The sequence below is a fragment of the Brassica napus genome, chromosome A1 (genome assembly GCF_020379485.1).
Source record: "Brassica napus cultivar Da-Ae chromosome A1, Da-Ae, whole genome shotgun sequence".
Taxonomy (NCBI): Eukaryota; Viridiplantae; Streptophyta; class Magnoliopsida; order Brassicales; family Brassicaceae; genus Brassica; species Brassica napus.
The window spans coordinates 6,113,370-6,137,880 of NC_063434.1; the positions used below are offsets into that span (position 1 = coordinate 6,113,370).

The 24,511-nt window shown below is 35.0% G+C and overlaps 3 protein-coding genes across 4 annotated transcripts; 1 reads left to right on the top strand and 2 right to left on the bottom strand.

The window, feature by feature from the left end:
* Nucleotides 1–9,107, bottom strand: LOC125577942 (tripeptidyl-peptidase 2-like). Its single transcript, XM_048740141.1, has 34 exons — nt 8,507–9,107; nt 8,201–8,279; nt 8,044–8,117; nt 7,824–7,933; nt 7,623–7,703; nt 7,433–7,519; nt 7,197–7,339; nt 6,943–7,093; nt 6,728–6,850; nt 6,407–6,490; nt 6,124–6,311; nt 5,868–6,042; nt 5,648–5,769; nt 5,495–5,574; nt 5,147–5,205; nt 4,709–4,863; nt 4,455–4,633; nt 4,250–4,362; nt 4,012–4,182; nt 3,441–3,569; nt 3,254–3,354; nt 3,060–3,177; nt 2,799–2,878; nt 2,536–2,602; nt 2,268–2,350; nt 2,122–2,173; nt 1,910–2,041; nt 1,656–1,727; nt 1,408–1,500; nt 1,187–1,282; nt 954–1,052; nt 766–858; nt 429–590; nt 1–332 (listed from the first exon to the last, which is right to left on the bottom strand). The coding sequence occupies exons 1-34, from the start codon at nt 8,901–8,903 to the stop codon at nt 174–176; spliced, it is 4,107 nt and encodes a 1,368-aa protein (XP_048596098.1). The 5' UTR covers nt 8,904–9,107; the 3' UTR covers nt 1–173.
* Nucleotides 9,108–12,495: 3,388 nt separating this feature from the next.
* On the top strand, nt 12,496–14,319 carry LOC106438536 (berberine bridge enzyme-like 22). Its single transcript, XM_013879736.3, has one exon. It carries the CDS (start codon nt 12,631–12,633, stop codon nt 14,197–14,199), a length of 1,569 nt encoding a protein of 522 aa, XP_013735190.2. The 5' UTR covers nt 12,496–12,630; the 3' UTR covers nt 14,200–14,319.
* Nucleotides 14,320–18,392: 4,073 nt separating this feature from the next.
* Nucleotides 18,393–20,687, bottom strand: LOC106375687 (dihydroceramide fatty acyl 2-hydroxylase FAH2). 2 transcript variants are annotated; one of them, XM_013815663.3, is made up of 7 exons: nt 20,472–20,687; nt 19,745–19,822; nt 19,523–19,615; nt 19,226–19,422; nt 19,038–19,143; nt 18,812–18,958; nt 18,393–18,709 (listed from the first exon to the last, which is right to left on the bottom strand). In XM_013815663.3, the coding sequence occupies exons 2-7, from the start codon at nt 19,793–19,795 to the stop codon at nt 18,590–18,592; spliced, it is 714 nt and encodes a 237-aa protein (XP_013671117.1). In that variant the 5' UTR covers nt 19,796–19,822; nt 20,472–20,687; the 3' UTR covers nt 18,393–18,589. The 2 variants fall into 2 exon arrangements, with proteins under 2 accessions (XP_013671117.1, XP_013671118.1); XM_013815664.3 differs by having other exon boundaries at nt 19,745–19,818; nt 20,472–20,617.
* Nucleotides 20,688–24,511: the final 3,824 nt, after the last annotated feature.

Sequence of the window (24,511 nt, forward strand, 5' to 3'; positions counted from 1 at the left end):
TTTTCTGCAAATCAAACAAAGCTTTTATTGAAGACCCTTTATTCAAAATATAGACTAACGTACAGTTGATGAAGAAAAAGAGAATGAAAATGAAACAATAGTTTGGTTTCAGAACAAAGCTTTTATTGAAGGACCCTTTATTCAACAATACAATAACTTATAGGATCAAAGGGCTAAAAGAGAGGTAAGTTTGTAGGGAAACGAACTTGCATCCATTGCTTCTCATACGTAACCAAATGGCTCCAACCTATCTCCTCCAGCAAACCCAGTTTCATTTCGTACAGTTTCTTACTGGCTGTCTCGTTCTCGTTTTGGATCATCTCATCAAGAACCTGAAAGTACCATTATCAATCAATTTTTTTACAGTCAAGAACACACCATTTGCAGTTTTTCTTGCTAAATTTGACGATTAGATAAACGTGTTTTACCTTCAATGCAGTCCCGGGTCGCGAGAGCCGTTTCTCTCTTAGAACAGTAAGAGTACAGAACTTAGATGATTTCACGTCTACCCATTTCGTCAGTTCTTTGTAATTTTCTTCAAATTTATCCTTTTGGCTACTTTCTTCTTCTCCTTCATCTTCCTTCTTACCCTGCAAAGCAAATGAGTAGTGTGTAATTGCCCAGTATTTGCTAACAAAATGCTAATGACACTATGTGTAGTTTCAAGACACCAACTAATGCATTGATGATATCTACAGTCAGATAAATTTATCAACAGTTAACGATAGTCGATAAGAGAAGTGAGATCAGTATTTGGTCTCTCGCCTTCAAATTCGCGAGTCTCGCCATGGCTATCCCTTTTTGGTATAGTGCTTCTGCCAGTTGGTCACGGGTCGTCTCCATCTTTTTCTTCAAATTCTAATTTGAACAACAGGTGGTAATCAGAGACGTAAATAAAGCAAGTAGCTAGTTAAGAATCTTTGTAAGAAAACGCAATAAATAAGACATCACACCTCTGCTTCCTCGTCTTCTGGTTCACTTTTTTGTAGTAAGAATCTTGCTAACTCGTCTACGTCAATGCTGAGTATTACTTCGTTTGCAGCATCTATAATCTGCAAAAAGACAAGGGAATAGGATTTACTATCTATAAACGCGCAAGAGATTAGTAGTCTGAAGATTATATTTAATGCATAGGTCGAGAAAATAGTGCATAATTTCAACATTAGTAACTCATTTGAAACTTTACCTCTTCGTGATGGCTGATTTTGTCCCCAGCTTCAGACCGAGACAGCAAACTTTCTAAGATCTTAGCAAGCAATGGGGTAGAGTTTGGGTACTCAGACTGCCAGGGAACATATGCTCACAGTTAATCTAACAGTATTTCAGATTTGCATACTTTTTACAGAACTTTCAATTTAAAGTAGCATCAATCATTATTCGTAAAGAAAAAGGCTTTAGCTCGCAAACCTTGAGACAGGAACACAACTTTCTCCATTCGGAACGATCTTCCTCAGTTTCTTGTTTTAGGTTCCCAAGAAATTTGATCTTTATGTCCCGAACCTGATTACAAGGAAATGCTTTCGTAAAACAATAGTAGAAAAGAACACCCACATCTTTATATTCACCAGCAAGTACTCCAATCATTGATATAATAGGAGCATTTGACCACAACGTTGAGCAAGAGCCTATACAAAACATGCTTCTGCAAATAATACCTCTTCTTCCAAGCGTTCTGAAACTGATTTACAGCTATTGGAAGCAGAAGCCGCCTTCTTATCTTCCTCAGGCTATTGTATAAAGAACAAAATAACAAACAAGTTCAATAAAACTGGAATACAAGGAAACAAATAGATTAAGCTCAAACAAAATTTGAGCTCTTATAGCCAGATTTTCCTGCATTACTACATCAAGTATCACAAGCCAATTGTAACAGACAAACCAGATCAGAAAAGGTAGGGTTTTTAGATACCTTATTTGGTGGAACCACATATGATATCGGATAAGAAACAGGATTATCCTTTGGATTCATCCCTTCTTTATCATCAAAAGACAATTTCCCATATGAAATTTCTCCCACCAACACAGATCCTTGTGGAGTATTCTACAGGTAAAATCAAAATTGTACATTTGAAAGAGATACGATGCATCCAGAACATTAATTATACCAACAATCTACTAAACCTTGGGTATCTTATCCTTTGTTGGTGGGCCCAGGTAAAACGCTTCCTTCACCCTGTATGGTGATAAATGAGGTGAGGAACACGTTCAGATTTCAACCAATGCAGCAGTCAGAGAAATATAAGCTAGTAAAAAAACAAAACCAGTACCCTGGCATTAGAACAGAAGACTTAAAGGCACCATTTCCTGTGACCGGACCATCTGGTTCAGAATGTAAGCTCAGCCGAACCTCCTGCATCACCAACAAAATCGACAGACTAGTCAGCTTTTCATGAATTCTAGTGTTGCAAAAGTATATATATATATACACATCAGAAAACTGGCAAAAATTGAACTCCAACTTTGTTCCGTATTTCTTCTTTCTTTCCCAGACAAATATTACATGTAGCTTTTCAAAAGCTTAATTCACAATCTCACCCCTATATTTCTTTCAATGAACACAATGAGCAGCTTCAATTTTTCCAGCAGCTGTACATTTTCATGCCTGGTGAAAACAATTAGATTTTAGAATAGAAGACAAAATACGTAAATATGCACTGTAAAACAAAGTTGTAAAACCACATAATAATATCGTTTTCAGGAAGTTGTCTAATTGTCATTTCTGCCTGGGGATTAGTATGTACAAACTCTACCCTTCAATTTTTAAAACAAAGTGCAACCATCAAAGATTTAGCACAAACCTCAGATACAGCTGAAGTTTATATTCACCCTTGGGAAGTTTAGAAGACTCAGGATAAACGTCACCCATTGCATATACACGCTGAAAGTATGCCAGGACAGCGTGTTAAGGCAAGAAAATAATATAAAATTAACACATAAACAAATTTGCTACACACACAAGCAGAAGAGCGTGTTTAATAGACAATGACAATGAGAATTTTACAGGCTTATCTATCTATACTAGTACTACCCAGCCTTTTAGGTGGCAGTTAGAATAGTACCTTGTTGGCATCAGAGATCATATAGAATTGGGACTCAAATTTAGTGTCATATATGCGATTGTTCAACAAGGGTATATACGGTTTCACTTCAGCTGCCTCTTCTAATTTGAACTTGTAGCTGCAGAAACAAAATAACTTGTTGACTGTAAAAAGTTTTGATAAAGAGATAGGCAAGAAACAGAAGGATAACCCACGTCAATGTCAATGCTAGTATTTGTTTGCCCGAGAGTAGTCTATCCCGGCCAGTTGCTAGAGTCTTGAGTTGTGCATCAACGGGTTGATAAGGAATGCGTATCTGCAGTTAAAACAGAACACTGTCCATAAGAAATTCTTAAACAATCACAGAAACCGGAGAAAATACAATCTCCAAATATGATATACCTTGTTCAGAACAGCTATGGGAACGAGTTTTTCAGATGCCAATAGTGCTTCAGCTTCAACTTTTATTGGTGCTTCACTTCCATCAAGTATCAACTCTTCTTTATTCACACCAATTCCGTGGAATGCAATCTAAAATATCACAAATAACTTGCATCAACTCATGTCAAACAAAACACAATGTACTCAATATAGCTGGAAGGCGTGAGCGACTTGAACATAGAACTTCGTTCATAACATTATGTCTATTCACCGTTAATTCGATTCCAAAACCATTCCTAAATGAGAATACACCTGCAGGATTGATTACTGATAAACCAAAGACCTAACATCTAAAGAGAGGCTAAAATTGGTAAGGGAACCAGATTGCAGAAAGTAATAAGCAATGCGTTAACATGGGCCAAAGATATACCAGAATGATGAACTCAAAAACGTCAGGGAAACAGTAGGGGGAAAGGGGGACAAAAGATCTAAATTAATAATTTGGAGTTCATTACCTGACACATGACGACACAAAAGACAAAACAAAACACAAGCATCACAGACACCTATATGTAAAATTCTGAGTTCCTACCTCAAAGTCAACGATAGTTGGTTCACGACTTCCAAGGCCACTGGACCAGAATTGAGCTAGAGCTAGTTCCATCGTTTGACCACTAACTACTGGAAACGCAAAGCTTTTAGCAGACGGAGATGCGAATGTTGTTGCGTTCTCCCACTTGATAGGCCTTCGCAACGGGCAAATCTGCAAATTAAGAAACAATTAGAACCAACATTATCAAAAACTTGAATTATCCTTAAATGTGCCCTACCTGAAGCGTATCAATATAAAATCTCCGTGTAGTATCAAACCCCGAAGTTCGTATCGTAGCTTCAGCCCATGTTGCTCCGAGTGGTACCTCGATAAATCTTCGTTCAATGTGGCCTACAGTTGGAATTGTTTAAAAAGGAAATACCAAACAAAAATAACTGCTGTTTGTTTGTAAATCACAGATTACAAAGTGGACAGACGATAACCTGAGATGAAAGACATTTGTTGAAATGAAATAACTGGAGGTCGACTTGCCACAGTCTTGGGAATTATTATTGTTACTGGGATTCTGAAAAGAGGGCCACGCTGTGGAGCTTTGCAATCAATTCCATAAACTTCAAAGTAATGCACACCATCCTCCAGATTTGTGGGGTCCACAACAACGCTGAAAGGTGATTATGTATTCTTACTACAGAGATAACAAACCGAACCAGCTAGATATAGGATTAAGAACACTAACTTGAAGCTACGTCCGTTATGAGTGAGAAGGAGATAATCAGGAACCCGCACAATTCCTTCATTTGTGGAATGCAACTCGAGACATTCCTCAAACGGGACAAGTTCCTTTAAATTACTTGCCCCTTCATGGAACTTCGGCTCAACTTGTACCGTCCACTGGGAAGTCAAAACGATGCTTGTTTCAAAAACAGATACGAGAGAATACAAAGTTCAAAAGTGAAATATACTACATCTGGTAGGACGTAAAGTTCGCGAAGGAAAATTCTAACTCTATGCAGTGCATCTAAAGACCTTAATATTCCAGAGAAAAGGACAAAATGGTGTGTCGTAAGAAGATAATGACTTTATAAATAGAATGAAAGTTAGCATGCACTCGAGCATATCCTATGATATAGCAACAGCTAACCTCTTGAACCAGAAAAAAAAAGCAACAGCTAACCTCAGTCGACTGTCTGGAAGCAGTAGGTTCCCGTAGGTAGATGCCCCGTGATGTTGGATCTGCGTTTTAAAGTTCATGACTTGTAAAAGGAAGGTTGATGTTTTATCAAAACACAAAAATCAACCCCTTCCCCACAAAAAAAAAGCACGAAGGCCTTTAATATTAGCAGCTACTCACACAGGAAGGCCTTTAATATTACCACTAAGATGCATTAGCAAAAAAATGATGGAAACCAACACATTCAGTTGCCCTCTTTATCGTCAATGAGAGTGTGGGATAGATTTCAGCAAGAAAAATTCCAGTACTCATCTATTTAGAAAACTTCAAAAATTGTTTTTCTTTACATACTTGTTTTCCCCGAGAGATTGACCTTTATCTGATAAAATACGCATGGATAGTCCTTAAACTGCTTCAAGTATTCATATGCCCTGTCATAATAATAAAATAAATCAGAACTATTAAAACATGACGTCAATTTAAATGAAGGGTATAGAACCTTACTTATCAACTTGCATAAGCCCTTGTCCAGTAGATAGTTTATCTTCAGGTAGATCACCTACAGGAGTTGATGTATTCTCAAGGGCCCTCCTCACACTGTATGGGCTAACTGGGATACCCTCAGCCTGCAGACACATGAAAGAATTCCAGCAGCTGAAATGCGCTGAATAAACGAGAAAAGAAACATATGTGGCAGAAGGAAAAATAATGTCGAAGAAGAAACCTTCATCGCACTTAGAAGTAACGCAATTGCTCCACACGCAGAAGGAGATGACATCGATGTTCCATTCATGAGCATGCGTCTTTGAAGCGTCCATGTAGGAACAGGAGCAACAGCCCCACCAGCAGCACTTATGCAGACACCTAGATCCCCATCAGAGGTTGGTCCCCGGCTTGACCTACAACATAACAATAACTATTTCATGCTACCTACAAACTGCAACAGAATGAATCAAAAGAAAGGAAAAAGGTGAATATACCAAGTGTATTCAAGCCCTTCACAGGGAGGTTCCACCACGGAATGGGCACCAGCTGCCATTGCAGGAGAAACATATGCACCAATACCAATGATACTGGAAGTTGTTCCACCAGGTGCACCAACTGTTGTTAATGCTGGGCCGTTGTTACCAGCACTACTTACAAATATTAGGCGTCTCTTGTTCACAGCCTAAAACATATCAGAATGTCAACAAACGCAAGATTAAAAGCATAAAACTCAAGCAACTAAGAGCTGCCTAACAAAGATAAAGGTATGAATGATACTTCAGTAACAAGATCAACAAAGCGTCCATAGTCTGGAAGTAATGCTGCCTCTCCATAGCTCATGTTGACAAGATCACAATTATGCTGTGTCATTATAGCAGAAGTCAGCGTACAAAAAAAAAGTATTGACTTGAGTCAATGCAAAAGCAGTCACATGTAACAGTCCACACAGATATGAAATTCCTCCATACAAGCTGATGACGCAAAGTAGTTCAAGAGAAAAGATACAATTTGTTTTGTTCAAACTACAAAGGATATAACTTTAGGAAGTTACAAAAGAACTTTTTGGCTAATGGTATACTACAATCAGTTAATAATTACCTCCAGTGCAGCTATCAATGCCCGTGTCAAGCCAGTTCCGGTCTCCATTGACCCTAACCGCGAATCTCCAATTTTGCATGATATTATCTGCGCACCAGGTGCCACCCCATTCAACAAGTGCTCCTAACATACACATAGCACGAGAGTTAATTGATTGCATAATTATCAAAATAAATAACTTATACATATATGTGTGTGTGTGTGTGTGTTAGCACCTCGGGGTGGTGTGCAGAAGCTATCCCAGCAACATGAGTGCCATGTGGAGAACTATCAGTTACAATGCTCAGGACATTTCCCTCATCATACACATTAGCAACAAAGGAGCAAGCATCTAGTCGGCTAAACACGCCATACTTCCGCTCAATTCTGATTTACATATTAGAATGAGAAAAATACGTAAAATTTGTGAACTCCCAAGCAAAAAGTTCCTGAACTTTAATAAGGGATAGATCCCTAAAGGGAGACTTGCCGGTAATTAGTCAAGGGGGAGAAGTCTGCTAGTTTCCCGCAATCTGGATCTTCTTCGAGACTCTGCGTATCAAGTGCAACCCTCCATACTTCTCCATCATGCCACACGACAGCATCAATAACAGGCCCTTTGTCTTCATAGTTCTACAGAGAAAAAAAACAATGCATTTACAGCACAGATTCAAGAAAACAGCGAACACGTAAACATAATTACTAAAGGAAATTATCTAAACTTACATCAGCTTGTTTCTTTAGGTAATCAACTCTGCTTTGGAAGTCTTCGCGCGTCTTCTTCAGTTTCGCATCATCCACCTTGCTGTGCTTCTGAAGGCAAGATTAAAAAACAAGGTTAAAATAAATTTGAATAAGACTGTCAGACTCGCAAAATTCACAATACAGCAAACCAAATTCAGTATCTCCGTAGCACCTGATCGAAATCATACAGATTCTTGACAGCCTTTGCAATTTCTTCCTGATTCTTTTCATCCCAGGTTTTTCTTCTTTCTTTCTGTGTGATAAAAATACAGATAGAAGTCTTAGATCATTTACGTCAAATTTCAGTGTAGGATCTTGAGATTTAATAACTAATCCAACAGACAAAAAAAGAGAACACAATTCTAATGGCTACCTTGACGCGAGAAGTTAAGGTATCAGTAAAAAGCTCGTAAACCAACTTGCAACCTACACGCCATTCTCCAGTGGGGTTCTTCCATGAAGAATTGACAACCAACGGTACCCCTGCAACAAATTTGTTTAAAAACAAAAGAAATAATCAACGTGTGTCAACATGAGCAAGAAAACTATCAAGCGGAACTCCTAAATATCTCTTTCTAGATCAAATCACTAACCTGATGCTCCACGAATAAGACCATCTTCATTGGCTTTCACCACTGTGGATGTATCTATATCCCCGCTCCCAGTGCTGACGGATACAATAAGGTCACAGCCACTCAGATGAAAGAAAAGCATATCAGATGCATAATCTCAAGTAAACTATGAACATACCAGTCAATGACGTCCAGAACCTTGGGTTTTCCATCAGAGGTTACGTGCAAGCCAGCAGCAGAAGGATCAAAACCAGAATCTACGAAAGATACAATCTCATTTGATCAGTTCCTCAATCAGAATTTTACCAGCGAAGTTACAAACACAAACGAGAATCACGTCTTCGAAAACCAAGCAATCTCCCTAGTGATCTGATCCAATACAAACAATCTAACCAAGCCTAATCGATAAGGCTCCATAAACGTAACAGACGATTCAACAACTGAAGCGAAGAGTAAGTAAACAAAGACGGCGAGAAGGAAGTACCGAAGATAGCGATGACTACGCCACGACCGTCGTACTCAGGATGAGCTTCGATGAAGCGATCAGCGCCGATTTCTTTCTTAGGCATGAGAGAAGCGAGGAAGGTTGATTCGTTCAGCTTGAAATCAGCTACGCAGGCATTATCAGATTCACCAGCGCCTCCTCCTCCTCCTCCGCCACAACCGACGCGAGAAGTCTCGGAAGAAGAGCAAGGCATCGCCGAGAAACCACTACGTCTTAATCGAGTTCCACGAGAGCGAGAACGGCTTCGGGAATTGAGTCTTCGATGGAAAATAAATGGAAGAGAGAGTGACGTGGACGAAGAAGCCCAATAAGAAGAAGAAGAAGAGCACGACGGGCCTCCGAACAACGCGCCGTGAATCTGCAGACTCAGATCCATCTTCGGGATGTGTGTTAATTAGAGTAGGGGTAATTTTGTAAATTAATCTGAGTCGCTCCTACTTGTGACTCGCGAGTGTCCTTTTGGGTTTAGTATGTCAATGGAAGAGGTGGCTGGCTTACTCCCCACTGGGTGGCTTTGCTTACTCCAACAAAGATAACGAAATTACGTTGGACTTCACTCTATTTTCTTACAGAGTTCGAACCTTTGTGGTGACTTTAAATTGTACATCCTGGGTTTATGTTTTGCTGGCCCTGAAATATATAAAAATTAAAGTCAAAATAAATGTTTTGTTTCGCTGTATTGAGATTTGAGAGCCGCCTACATTGCTCACTCGTGTATAAGATTGTTCTCCTCATTGTTGCTTTCTGTTTCATTGAAAATGATTGGAAAATCATCCAATTTTTTTTTCTTTTTTTTTTGGTAAAATAATTTTGTGTTTTCTTGCTCCGTGAAATGAGATTGCTTTTTCTGGTGAATTTAAACATGAAACTGAGTATTAGTTACTTGTTGGATTTGTGACCTATATATTACTCTTTTTTGTTAACACCAAATGTTTATATTAAAAATTAAACGTCCAGTAAACTAAGTCGGTTATGAACAGAGAAAAACTGATGAAAAATAATTTAAAATAAGTCGTATAAGCTTTATCTAGATCATTTTTTTTTAATTTTTATTTCCTATATCCAAACAACTATGAAATCTTGAAGAGGATTAGGCACATGTGGTTCTGAAAAAGTTTGATAAATCGTTTTTTAAACAAATAACATGTTGTTCTGCAAAAAGGACAGAGATGAATCTATTTATAAGAAAATAACTACATGAAAATTCACGTTTCACGTAACAATTTAATCAAACAAAGCGGCAAAAACATATAAATTGCGCAGTCTGGTCTCACACTTTCATCTGTTGCAATCCTCCTTCTTCGATGATTGCAGACTGGGCGGAACTCCTCTCATGGATACGAGCTCCACCGGAAAAGAAGCATTCACTCCTTCGGAAGTTGGCTGCTCAATCTACGGTCTTCCATCTTTGGAAGCAAAGAAACAATATCATCTATAATCACACTTGTTTGACTCCTACAGAGACCTTCAGAGTTATTGAAAGAGAGATGAGGAATATCATATCAGCTAAAAAGGATCACAAGCTTTTCAAATCACTCATGGTTCTTTGGTTGCGTTGAGTGCAGATTTTAGTCCACTAGATTGACTGCATTGTTTCATCTTGTTTTTTATTTTCTTTTTGCCAAGATGGATCAACTCTAGATATTACCTTTGTAAAATCTACTTTTCATTATATGATATTTACAATTTAGCAAAAAAAAAAAACATATAAATCGCATCATTATGGAATGGTCATCCTACGTAATTACTTTTAACAAAAGAGATATCACTTTACCATATAATTATAAGCTTATGCTAGACTTTTTCTCTTTATTGCATTTTTTTGTTAGGATATATAAACATCCAGATAGGTACGAATTTTTTAATTTATGTATACATGCGGTTGTGACAGCGACGACGGATCCATTTATAAGACTAGTCATTCAATTTAGTGCATCACCAAAGACTTCCAGAACGTAAGAACCGGTGACACGCTTATAAGTATGACCATAGAGTTGACATCAAGCCTAACGACGCAAACGCTTCGTTTCTTTATTAACATTATAAGTTTTCTAAAGAACAGAGGATTATATAATGACTTAATTAAATATAGGATGATTAGGTGGAGCGAGCTATCTGTTGCAGAGCGCATACGAGTCCTCATTATATAATACAACTTGAAACCATGATCAGGATCAGGTACATGTGGTTCTGGAAAAAGTACAGTGATGAATCTAGTTATAAGAAAACAAAATGTTACAGAAAAACGTTTCACATAACAACTTAACGAAGAGCAAAACATTAAATCACATCATCATGATCATCTACCAGCTTTGATCTAGACTATTTTCCCCCTTTATATATATCCAAACAGTAAACATATACGAATTTTGATTATGATTCTGTGCATGCGGTTGTGACAACGAGGACGAATCCATTTTTAACACTAATCATTCAATTCAAAGCATCACCAAAGACTTCCAAAAAGTAAGAATGATGACACGTTTTTAGTATGCCGTAGAGTTGACATCAAGCCTAATGACGTTAACGTTTCATTTCCTTTTTAACATTATAAGAGTTATCTTAAGACAATCAAATAATGAACTAAATATATGATATGGTCCATTAATATTTTTTGTCAACTTTATGGTTCATTGAATTCAAGAATATCAAACGTTTACTTTTCTTTGTTTCACATTATAGCAGCTTAATATATTTTAGATTGGTCCATGATTCTAGTGTCTCAGATATATGTATAAACGCTTCTAACCTTTTATCAAGGAATTAGTATTTTAAACCTAATTTAAATTTGTGGAACTCACACCGTTTACGTAGATTTTGAACTCAAGTCTAATTGGTCATTGTTAATAAAGAAGACCTTGTTATCCAAAAAGAAATACCGTAAAATAAGGCTGTAAATTAATAGTTTAATTCGTTTAAAACTTAAGTTTATTGTACTTAGGTAACAATATCCAGCTATACAGCATGAACCTTGACAAGCAACCAATCAATAGTCTTACACTATGGATATATGGCGTAAAAGGAAGACCTATCAAAACGCTATTTTGGGCTTATTTCTTATTTATTTGTTGTTTTGGAGCCATGCAGGTCTACATCTAGTAATGCCAAAATAATATTTTAGCAAGTAATATTATTTGTGTCTTATTATGTAAAATGTTTTCTATTTTTTGTTTTGTTTTATTTAAATGTTAAACAATAATTTTATCAAACTAATCGGGAATATCTGAAACAAAAACTAACTAATTCTTCAAGAAAACAATACTAACAACTAGTTCAACTGGTAGGTTTAAATGATGTTTATTAAAATACTGAATTAATTATTAAAATAAAAAATTAAAAATTTATATTGAACTTATTATTTCATGAAATACTTTGAAATCAACTATTCTAGTGATTGTATTTGATGGAGTTTCTTAGTTAAAAATAATAATTAAATTTTATTATTTCACATGAAAATTTAAAGTTGTTAAAAAAATTATATTAATTTTTAATTCACATAAAATCATTTAAAACCCACTAAAATCAATCACTTCAAAATCTAAATTGAATACACCTCTAGTTTCTAACATAAATCAAATAAGAATGATAAATTTATACCATACCCCAAACTAATTTCTTTTACAAATGTATCACTATCTGGTTTCAATAACAATTTTTGTTAAAATATACTCCAGTATTTACAAATTTTAAAAATTGCTTTTTTAGTAAGAAAGAACATTTTGTAAAATGGGAGGAGAAGAGGAAGTATGTGACTCCACGTTTAAAAAACTGCAATATTTTTGATAGAACGCGTAGTTCTCATATATGGCTGTCACTATTCCACAATCACAAACTTTGAAAATGCCTACATTTTTGACTCTGGCTTAACGTCTTTGTTTGAGCTACTCGTCAAAAATAATCTTATTAAATTTCTAGTGGCGTTTATTAAAAAATTACATTCAAATATACACCACCAAAACTGAAATCTATTTAAGTCTTCTTTGTCCTTCTTCATTGCAACTCATCCAGTTTGTCTCAAGAAACTTTCTAAACCAGACAAAGATCTAGAACATTATACTTGTTCTTTGCCTGAAACTTCAAACACAAGAAATAAACAAACAAACATGAGAGACCTAGCTTTGTGTCTGTTTATTTTCATCTTAGCTAAACATGTCAGTTCTGTTCCCACAAAAGAACAGTTTCAAAGCTGCTTGTCAACAATCTCCAAAAACCCCAACAATCTCACTAACCACACATCAGACTCCAGTCTCCACACCGCCTCTTTGAAGACTTCATCTCCAAGCTCAAACATCCTCAACTTGAATTTCACAAGCCTAAAGCCGATCCTGACCCTCAAACCAAAATCCGAATCCGAAATCAAGAAATCAATACTATGCAGCAAGAAACTTGGCGTCCAAGTAAGAACCCTAAGTGGTGGTCACGACTACGAAGGCCTCTCTTACCTCTCACTAACACCCTTCATAATCATCGACCTAGTTAACCTCCGTACCATCACCATCAACCTCACGGAAGAAACCGCATGGATCCAATCCGGAGCCACACTCGGCGAACTCTACTACAAAATCGCCAAAACCAGCAAGGTCCACGCATTCGCCGCAGGGATATGCCCAAGCGTTGGAGTTGGTGGGCACATCAGCGGCGGTGGGTTCGGTACAATAATGAGAAAACACGGTTTAGCGTCTGACAACGTTGTGGACGCGCGTTTGATGGACGTCAACGGGAGAATCCTCAACAGGAAAACGATGGGAGAGGATTTGTTTTGGGCTCTAAGAGGAGGAGGAGCAGCGAGTTTCGGTGTTGTGTTGTCGTGGAAAGTTAAGCTCGCTAGGGTTCCTGAAAAGGTAACTTGTTTCATAAGTCAACATCCAATGGGAGCTAGCATGAACAAGCTAGTTCATAGATGGCAGTCCATAGGAGCAGAGCTAGACCAAAACCTCTTCATCAGAGTTATAATCGACAACAGTGTAGAAGGTGGTCAAAGGAGAGTTAAAACTACTTTCCAAGCTTTGTTTCTTGGTGGAGTCGATAAGTTGATTCCTCTGATGAACCAGAAGTTTCCTGAGATAGGATTAAGAGCTCAGGACTGTTCTGAAATGAGCTGGATCGAGTCCATAATGTTCTTTAACTGGAAGTCAGGACAACCGTTAGAGACAATGCTCAACAGAGACCTAAGATACGAGGATCTTTACTTCAAAGCAAAGTCAGACTTTGTTCAAAAGCCAGTTCCTGAGAACGTTTTCGAAGAAGTGACCAAACGGTTTCTCGAGCAAGAGACTCCACTGATGATCCTAGAGCCATTGGGTGGGAAGATAAGCGAGGTATCAGAAAGTGAGTCTCCATATCCACACAGGAGAGGGAACATTTACAACATACAGTACATGGTGAAGTGGAGAGTGAACACAGTCGAGGAGATGAACAAGCATGTGACGTGGATGAGAATGCTTTACGATTACATGACTCCTTATGTCTCTTCATCGCCTAGGGGAGCTTATTTGAATTACAGAGATCTTGATTTGGGAAACAACACAGGAAGCAAGACTAGCTTTGAAGATGCGAGGATATGGGGTGAGAAGTATTACAGAGGTAACTTCAAGAAGTTGGGTTTGGTTAAAGGGAAGATTGATCCAACGAACTTCTTCAGGAACGAACAGAGTATTCCTCCTCTGTTTTGATTTCTCAAAGGACAAAAACCAAATGTATTGATAATGTATTTTTTTCTAGTAGATATGTGTACCCAATAACAGTTGATTCAAAGGCGAAATTGAATAGAAAATAAACCGGTTTGATTTCCATTTTCTATAACCAAACTATAAAAGAATTATAAAGTGACAACCGGTTTAGACACCATTGTCAAAATATGGTGATAAGTTGTATATAGTAGTAGCATTAACATTTAACAGTGAATCACCAATTGCTGAGAAATTCAAGAACTTGTCGATCAATTTGAGTTCTTCAACCAGAAGCTACCAGCCTCCTAATTTGTTAGGTCCTTGGATTTTGCAGTGTGATCTGCATATAATCGTGGAGATGGTTATGAATTTAATTAACCTACTTCTAAAGACAGTGTCACTTCATATTCCACGGAGAAACAAACGACTTGGTGGATATATTAATGAGTATAAACTCAACAATCACACTCGAGACATCCTTTATAGTCAGAACGGCAGGTTTGTGAGAAATCAGAGGTCTTCGATCGGGGTCCAACCTCATTCATGTGGCATGTTTGTTCTTCTACAATGCTCCTCTGGCAGAATATCAAAAGATATCGTCAGAGTATATGACAACCCACCAAAATGGAAAATCAAATCAAAGGCACACATTGACCTTGGAACATGAGACATTGCTGACGATATTGTCATCACAACTGGCATGGGATCTGTACCACTTTGAGCATAAAGAGAAGAATCTTTACTGTCGCAACTTTACAAGTGCAGAAGATCTGAAGCTTGTTAGGATCCCTAAGAAGAAGGAAAAACTTGATGTCAACAGTCCTCCTCTCAAGAAGAAGAAGAGAACAAGAATGATTCTTGACGGTACCCCAAGCTCCATCAAGATGCTTTGATGTGATTTGCATTTTATAATCAAAATTAATATAAATTTATAATTCTTGATTATTCTCCATGATTGTTCTTTTGTATAAATTTTCCGTGATCTTTGTAGTTATTTCTTTCTAAAATTGTTACCATTTGGTGTTTTTGCGATAGAAAAGGAATAAATAGATCGAGTTTCTTTGTTTTAGCAGTTCATCCATTTTCTCAACATACAATATATAATACAAACATTTTAAGAATGGTAAACATATATTAACACACTCTGATTCTAAAAGAATTGGATGGATTGTTTTTTTTTTGTTAAATAAAGAATAGCAATTTGTTTGAATTGTTTCATGTGTGTGTCTATATGAAACAAGGAAAAACAATTCCCAGGTTAGAATATGAGATCATTTAGTTATTTGGTAAAGTCATCACCAATTTTTATTTTTTAAAGGTTCTGTTCTATTTTATATTAAGAGTATTAAAACAAATACGTTTGTAGATAAATTTGTTTGAAATTTTTTTAACACGTACGTATTTTCTGTTTTAAATTAAAACTAGATTTTGATCCGCGCAGGCGCGCGGGTGTATATTTTGAAAAATATGTTGATATTTGTTTTTCATGTAATTATTAGGATTTGGAAAAATGAATCCGAGGAACATAACCGATACCGATCCAAAGATATAGTACCAAACCCAAACATAAATTGATTAAATATTCTAATTATTCAAAATTTTGTTATTTAGAGAACCGAATCTGATCCGAACCGAAGTATTTGGGTATCCGAATTTATCTAAAAATAGATTTATATACTTATATATATTAATTATTTTTAGATTTAACGTATATAAAACATCAAAAATGATACTTTTAAATTGGTTTAAATACTTGAAAATATATATAGATAGTCAAAAGTAAATATGTGAAATAGTTAAAGTATACTCAAATCACCAAAAATACTTAAAATAATTATTGATTTCGTATCCAAAATTTTAAATCAAGCCAATTGATATGTTAAGCTTAAGTATTATGACATATGTTATTCAAATTTATACGTAATATATTATTTTATTTATACATTTTGAGAAATTTAAAATATATAATGATTTAAGACTTTAAAAATAATTTAAATTAGTTATCCAAACCCAAACCAAACCCGCAAAGATCCAAATCGAACTCAAACCAAAATTTAGAAACATTCTAATAAGGCTGAAATCTTTGACCCCGAAAACTCAAAATACAAACCGATCAGAACTAAACCCGTATGGGTATCCAAAAGCCCATCCCTAGTCATTATTATATATCGTATTTTATCATCATATAATTAATCGTATTTTATATGTACCATCATATAAGTAATCATATAATTAATAGTATTTTATACATACCATCATATAAATAATTACATATATTATATTTTTAAAACTTAATATGAAATATGAAAACCATAATTTGAGTTGGTATTTCAAATTGGGCTTTGTATTATATTTTTCTTATATATATTGACAATATTTTTTTATAATGGTTATTGAAAAATAGTTTAGTAAAAATCCATTTTTGAATATATGTATATTTTTGAATCAATTTTTGATATAAATCAAATTTGAATTATTATTTTGATTTGAAATATGTATATAAAGTTTAAATTTTGTTTTATGGTTAGTTTAGAAAAAAAAATTTTAGGGAATTAGATTGACCCATTTTGGTATATTTTAAAAGTGGCCTAGATAACTTTCAATTTTAAAAAAAAACATAAGCCCATTACTTTTTTTTCTTAATACTACTATCCTTGTTTTCAAACAAAAATATTTTTTTTAAAAGACTACAATCCATGTTTCCAAACACTCCAAATTTTTAAAAGTCCTATTCAAGTCTCCAAACACTCCAATTTTGTACTTGAGTTTTAATAAGATAGATATCAAGTTAGATATTAAATAATCTAAACAGTAAACTTGGACAGTTTAGCCATTTCATTTATGAATAAGTGTAGTTTGCAAGAAAAAAATAGTGTAGTTTTCAAATATAATCTCATTTAAATGTATTTTTCCAAATTTTCTCTATTTATTTTCCTATGCAACTTGAGCCAAGTTGTAAAACTCAGAGGGTCTTATTGGATCCATGATTTGAGAGGATTTCATTTTTTTTTCAAATCTACTCTTATTGTATTTAAATTCAATATGAAATTCAATTTTTTTAGATTAGTCATTTGTATAAGTTTTCCCAAATTCTAAATTATTAAAAAATAGATTTTGTCAATAAAATATATCAAATGGGATTTGGTGGGTTTGGGTGAGATTTTATAGTGAAAAAGTAATGAGTCGAAATACCATCTCCTATTATGGTATGTGGAACTTAAAAAAAAAACTACTTGACATTTTTAAAAAGAAAATCAAATTGTTTGAAATGAAAAGACTATTTAAAAATCATTTTTTTAACTTTCATATATTCTATATATTTCATAAAGCGATAAAATATTGAATTATAGTACTTTGAAAATAAAAATATTATTTTAATAAATATTTAAAATTTTAAAAGTTAAAAAAAACTCTGTTATTTCTTCTAAAAAATCTTAAAACTTGTAACAAATATTTTTAAGATTATTCAAATCTCGGATAGAGATGTTTTTGAATTTATTCAAATCCTTGATTCAGTAAAAGCCCCTTCAGTTTCTTTGAAATTTGGAATTTGATATCATTTGTCACCCTCTTTGTAATGACTATATTTACTCAAAGAGAATGACTTCTATTTGCTTCATGTCTGCTAGTTTCTTCTTTTACCTTTAACTGCTACCATGAGTGAAAGAATCATATATCCCTGTATCTGTCCCACCTCTCTTTTTAGCTTTCTCCTTCTTCCCGGTGAGCTTTGTTGGTGGACAAAAGTTTGGATTATTCCGGGTTTTGGTCGTAACGTACATGACATATCTGTTTGGTCGGATCAGCTTATGTTTTATCTGCCTTATGTATAACTTATTAAGTCCTTTGATACCCAGTCTCATGCTTAACTTTTCCAATGACTCCAATATCTATGGGAGTTTGGTTAAAGGAATGCTAGAGATCGTGATTAACCAGAGTAATTTCAAAACGATCTTGATGCTTGGTGCAATTCCTATGTTGATTTAGGCAATAACACAAGCTTTTGAAGATGCTAGGGAATGGGATGAGAAAGTATATTACAGAGGCAGTTTCAAGAAGTTGGATTTGGTTAAAGGGAAGATTGATCCAACAACCTTCTCCAGGAACCAATTGAGTATCCCACCAAACCAAATGTATTGTTATGTATTTTTTTCCATAGTAGATATGTACCTAATAACAGTTGACTCAAGACCAAATTGAATAGAAAATAAACCAGTATGATTTCAATTTTCTATGACCACACCATAAAACAAATACACACACCACTAGATATGTTCAAAATATGGTGATAGATCGTATACAGCATCAGTTAAAACAGTCATTTGAATCACATGATGAATCAAGAAGTGAGTTTTTAACACACTGAGAGAAAGGCAAAACGAAAATCTCCGATTTAAAGCTTCTTCTGAGCAGCCTTTGTACCGGGAAGTGTTCCAAAGACTCTATCCCAGAGAGAGGAAGTGATCCCATATCCTTTGTCCTGGATTCTGAAGTGATGATTCAGGTGGTATTTCTGTAAACCGTATACCAAAAACTCAGTCAGAAATTCAGAGGAATAAGTTTGAATGCCACAAAAAGAGATTCTTTTTTTTTTTAATAAGGGGATTGATTTTACCTTAAGATGCTTGAAGGTTGGTTCTTTAGGTTGACCATGGTGCAGATAGTAATGAGTAACATCATACATCACATAGCCAAACAAAATGCCTCCAAGCATAGCAGGAGCTGTAGCAGGAGTAGCTATGAGGTGGAGAAGCTTCCATAACTAACAGACAAGGACAAGATGATGAACAACATCGTAATAAGTTCACATTTTGAAACAGAAAAGACTCATAGATACTTACTGGAACCAAGAGAATGGCTGTTGCGGTAGGAGGGAAGACAAGACGAAGGCCGTCTTGTGGGTGCTTGTGATGGCATCCATGAAGAAGATAGTGTGCAGTGTTTGCCCTAAACAAAACAAAAAAACAGAATCAGCTTAGTGAAGAAACATGTTATGTTTATGTTGCATAATCATGAACACCGAACTAACCAGTAGCTCTTGGTTTCTATATGGAAAAGGAAGCGATGAAGCGTGTACTCGAGAAGTGTCCAGGTGAGTACGCCAAAGGCAACTATCAAACCGATCTGGGGAAATGTCAGTCCCTTCCTCGCGGAGATTGAAAGAACGTAGCAGACAACTGGAAGCCAGATCGTTGGGATTGCCCACCAAACCGTGCGAGTCAAGAACTGCTCAAAGTTTCACAAAGAATGGATATAAATAAAAACAAAGAGGATGATGATATACATTACAAGAAGATAAAAATATTAAATAGAAAAGAGTTGTTACCTCCCAAAAATCACTCTGGAAAAAACGAGGACCCTCTACACATACAATAGGCTGATGAATCCATTCCTGATACTCTTCCCCAAGATGACCAACCTGATGAGAAACAAGAAAGTTTATTTTTATCAGGACACTGATGATTTGAAGGTTGAAGAAGAAAGTCCCCTCTTGTTACTTTGTCTTAACGATCTAACATGATGAATACAGATAAAATCTATGCCTCACCTGAAAGACAAGTGGCTTATCCAAATCGACTGTGAAGCGTTCTGCGACCATCTTTGCCCACCCTGCTGAGACTCCTGGCTAGAGAAAAAAAAATTAAAACTTAAATTAGCATATAACACATGTACTGTTGAGAACAAAACATAGAAGATGAACAGTATATATAATCAAAAGGTAAACCAAAACTCAAGACTACTACTTATTTTAAAATATGTAACTGGTAAGTCAAGAAAGAATTGGAACTGAAACTGCACTCATTCAAATACATAACATTGACGGAAACATCACTCAAAATACAAAACATTGACGGAAACATTACGCAAAAACCTTCATCTGACAAGAACATATTAAAAGAAATCAAATCTCTTCTCAGAAACTCTATTTCCAAAGCTCGATTTACACAAACAAGAATCTCATACTGAGTCAATGAATGATCCAAACAAAAAGGTTATCTCATCAACATACCTAAAGACAGAGCCAATCAACGAAAACAACAATGTGTTAAAAGACCGAAACTTTCAGAGAGAGAAACAAAATCAAACATCAGATTTTCTAGGAGACCAAGAAACGCGTCAAAGGAGATGACGAAATCTAGACGAGGAGAAGAAACAAAAAAAAAAGCCAACATTCTTCGGAATTTACGAAGAAAAAGGTCCGATTTTTTCGCGAGAATGTGAAAAGATCTGAATCGAGAATGAGAAGAAGAAAGATCTGAGAAGCTTTTCTTTACCTTTGAAGAAGAAGAAGCGCTTCTCTCTCTCTCTCTGGGATCGGAAGAGACTCGCTTACTCTCTCCAATGAAGGGGAAGGAACAAGAACAGCAGCAACACTCTGTCACACAACGATGGGTTTATTATGCTTCTTCTCTTGATAATGTTCGGCCCACGTTTTCTCTCTTTTTATTTCTGGCTTTTTTATTTATTTTTGTTTTATTCCATTTTTATCTTTCGTATTTACGGTTCTAATTTTAAAAAAAAAACGTTCAACCAGATCATTATTGGCTGGCAAAAAAATTAAAATAAGGAAGGGCTTAAATTTTTAAGGAAGATGTTGCAAGAAATAGTATTTTACTATTCTTATATGCTATTCTGTAAAAATAAATTAAAAAATTGATGTTTACTGTATATACAAATTAAATAGTTTTTCTTCTTAAAGTTCACATTTAATGAAATATCATATACTATGTATGGAAAGGATTTTAAATGGTTACTTTTTGTCTGATTTTGTTAACCCCCTTAATTAGATTTGCTAAAATTAAAAGTCCCGTAATAGTACAGTACAGCGCATGCTAGTTGGTTTGGGTATTAAATCTTGAGAATTTCTAAATAAATGTTTATATAATATGAATACTAGGTGTCTTCATATACTATATGCAGAAATAGAAATTTTAAAATTTGAAATATTTAAAAATAATTTTTTTTTGATTTTTAGATTTTGTTATTTGCTTACAATATTTAATTTAAAATTTTAGTTTAATTATATGTAAAAATCAAGATAAAATAAAAAAAATATTTAAATTTATATATATATATATATATATTTAAAATTATAATCTTGTGAAGATTTTTTATCTTCTTTTTGTTGAAATATATTAAATAAAATTCTATAAAATTAAGAGAAATTTTGGTTAGGTATATAATTATCAAAAATTAAAACTAAATAATAATTATTAAATTTGTAGATATTGAAAAAACATTTTAATGGGATTAGAAAATTATAATTTTTTAAAAAAAACTGCATAAATTTTTGAAGATTTATTTTTTAATAAAATTATAAAAATAAAATTTAACATTTCAAAAATTATAAAATATTATTACATTTCTAGTTCTACTATTAAATTATTTATTGTTATATTAATGATGATTTATGCGTTATTACTATATTCTAAAAAAACTTAACAAAAAATATAAACTAACATTAAACATAAATGTACATTAATTCTTCACAAACACTAAATATATTCTTCTCTCATCGCTGTAATATAACCTATAATCAATCATATGATTCTGTGCATGTAGGCGCAGTGCAATCAGGTGCATCGTTGATTCGTAATTTATCCAGACGACTACTGCATGTATGACTAATTTTAGTTAATCAAGCATTATATTTATTATTAAGTTCTTAACTTTGTTTAATAGATCCGGATTTAACAATTTTCAGTTAAAAAAAACACAAAATATGAATAATATATGAACCTAGTAATCGGTCCCAAACACATTAAACGATGATGATAAATGGTTTGAAGAAAGCATTACGAAGGAATCAATCATATATCCTTTGGCAATCATGAACTCATACTAAGAGAATATATATATAGCAAAGGTAAAAGATTCGTTAAATCGATATAACTACTGAAAATAGTAAACTAGTAAAGGGTCCTATACAATAAAAAGGCTCCAAGACACATTACCAACATGGTTGTGGGTATGATGTGTTGTTTTTCTTTTTTGATCTAACAACAATTCCATTAACTTAAAAGTCTCAACCTCCATCAGCGGAGGAAATACAAAGTAGAAAGGCACAACTTGCCATATTACAAACACAAGAAAACACAACACATACATGTGAATCCTCAAAAGATAAGATAAGGGATCGAATAGCTAATAAGATCCAATGAACATCAGAAGACCAACTCTCTGAAAGGAGGCGACTGAGTTCATGGCAATCTGACTTGCAAACCAGCTGAGAAATGCCCAAAAGGGCTAGACACTCTGCAACAAAGGCAGTGAGGTCATGATACCGGGACAATGAGCAACCAAGTCTTCGTGAGACCAAATAAATCTGATGCAATGTAAGGAAGCAAATACTGTTGCTTTTCTTTCCAAATTGCCACCAATGGTTAGAAAACAATACATACACCTCTACATTTAAATCACAGACATATAAAACCCTGCATACTGCAGAAAAGGAATGAGCCAAGGCAACATAATTGCTACTGAAGAATCTGAGAACAGAGGAATGAGACCCCAAACCAACCAAGGCTATGAGTTCATTGTCAATGAGACTTTGCGTACTCTCCAAACTTCTTGACAAATGAACTATGAAACTTGGGACAATGAGCAACCAAGAGACGGAAGCAAATGCACAAGACACAGATTCATAATTCCAACCAGAGACCATGTCAATTTTTATATCAAGTACTAGTGAATAAACACAGATCCGAGGAACTTGAGGCCAGTAGATTAAGAGACCAAAATCGAACTTAACAGAGTTAGAACGAGCCGGATATAACCCGGAATTGAACCCGCATACTGCAGTAAAGGAGTCACAGAAAACCATAAGAACAAACACCACTGAAAATGATAGATTTACTAAACGGACGGACAGTATAATCACTGCAGAGTCGAAGAAGCGGCAAAGGAACAGGGACAGATCCGGTGGGTGGAGAGGAACGGAAAGGACATGAGGAGAGCACTCGACTGGCAGATCTAGGAGAAACACGAGCGGCGGCGGTTCTGGAGGCGGAGGAAGGAGCAACGGTGCAAAGGGACAAGGAACAAGCAGAGCCATGGAAGAAAGGAAGAGGAGGGAGAAAGAGGAGTGTTCTCGTCGGTGGGCGAGAGGCCACACCGACGGCGGCGAAGACGTTCACAGGAAAACCCTGGGTATGATGTGTTGTTTAAACAAAATAAAATATACGCATACACATGGGGTCCCTCTGCATTTGTTGGGAACTACTCAACTAGCAAGTCTATGTCTATACATGATCAAATTAATGAATTGACATGACCACACATCTTAAGGCTAGACGTGATATAGCAACGAGGCTTTCAGCTATATAAAACTATAGCATATACATAATACACTTTGAACTAGGTCGAGATTTCAAACAAAGCAATTCGTTCATTTAGCATTTTATATTTTTTAATAATAAATTTTTGTATCTATAACATGTTGTCACATTCATGTGCATCTCGCAACCTAATTGTAAATTTTGGGAACTACTCAACTAGCAAGTCTATGCCTATACATAAATTAACGAATAGAAATGGCCACACATCTTACTGCTAGACATGATAAAGCGATGAGGCTTTCGCCTATATAAAACTATAGTATACATACTGCACTTTAAACTAGGTCGACATTTCAATCAATGCAATTCCTTCATGTGCCATTATATATTTTTGATTTTCAAAGATACGATTCCATATAGAATAAGGAATCTTCTTCAACATATAAAATCTCTCGATATGTTGTTTCACAACTCAGTCATCTCTCTTCTTTCTCATTTTACTTCAACTTCTAATAATATGTGGAAACTGTAAAAATAACTGGAAGGAGCACTCATGGAAAATTGAACATACAAGAGTATAAAATCCTAAAATTAACACTTTTATTTTAAAAATTTGGATCGTCTCTCTATCACTTTTGTATATGCGTTTTTTAATTGTTGTAACTATAGCTGCATGTTGTTGCATTCTTGTTAATCGCCTAACATATTTGGCTTTAACAAAGCAGTTGAACTGTCGTGAAGTTTTAACATGTTTTTCTAATAGAGATAAGCTTGTATAGTAAACTAAACGCGATATCTTATCCGCAAACTCACTTAAAGATTTTCTAAATCCCTTTTAAAAAAGTGTCTTCTTTCTAGAATGATTGGATCCAATATCAGAAAAGTTGATTTTAGCAACTGTGAAAGACCATAAGAAGTGCTAACTAAAGCCGCACGATGAACTCGTGAAGGAGACACATCACATAACATAACCCCATTATCAAAATCCAAGATTATCTTGGATATATCGACTAAGTAAATCGGTCATGTCATCACGT

What these genes read in the sequence shown, in the direction of transcription:
- LOC125577942 (XM_048740141.1), bottom strand. Translation starts at nt 8,903, where the DNA reads ATGGATCTGAGTCTGCAGATTCACGGCGCGTTGTTCGGAGGCCCGTCG. An exon ending in TCTTATTCGTGGAGCATCAG is followed by an intron (nt 7,934 to 8,043) that starts GTTAGTGATTTG and finishes AATTTGTTGCAG; the next exon opens with GGGTACCGTTGGTTGTCAAT. An exon ending in CCATAGCTGTTCTGAACAAG is followed by an intron (nt 3,355 to 3,440) that starts GTATATCATATT and finishes TTTTAACTGCAG; the next exon opens with ATACGCATTCCTTATCAACC.
- LOC106375687 (XM_013815663.3), bottom strand. Translation starts at nt 19,795, where the DNA reads ATGGTCGCAGAACGCTTCACAGTCGATTTGGATAAGCCACTTGTCTTT. An exon ending in TCCAGAGTGATTTTTGGGAG is followed by an intron (nt 19,423 to 19,522) that starts GTAACAACTCTT and finishes AACTTTGAGCAG; the next exon opens with TTCTTGACTCGCACGGTTTG. An exon ending in CAGCCATTCTCTTGGTTCCA is followed by an intron (nt 18,959 to 19,037) that starts GTAAGTATCTAT and finishes CTTGTCTGTTAG; the next exon opens with TTATGGAAGCTTCTCCACCT.
- LOC106438536 (XM_013879736.3), top strand. Translation starts at nt 12,631, where the DNA reads ATGAGAGACCTAGCTTTGTGTCTGTTTATTTTCATCTTAGCTAAACAT.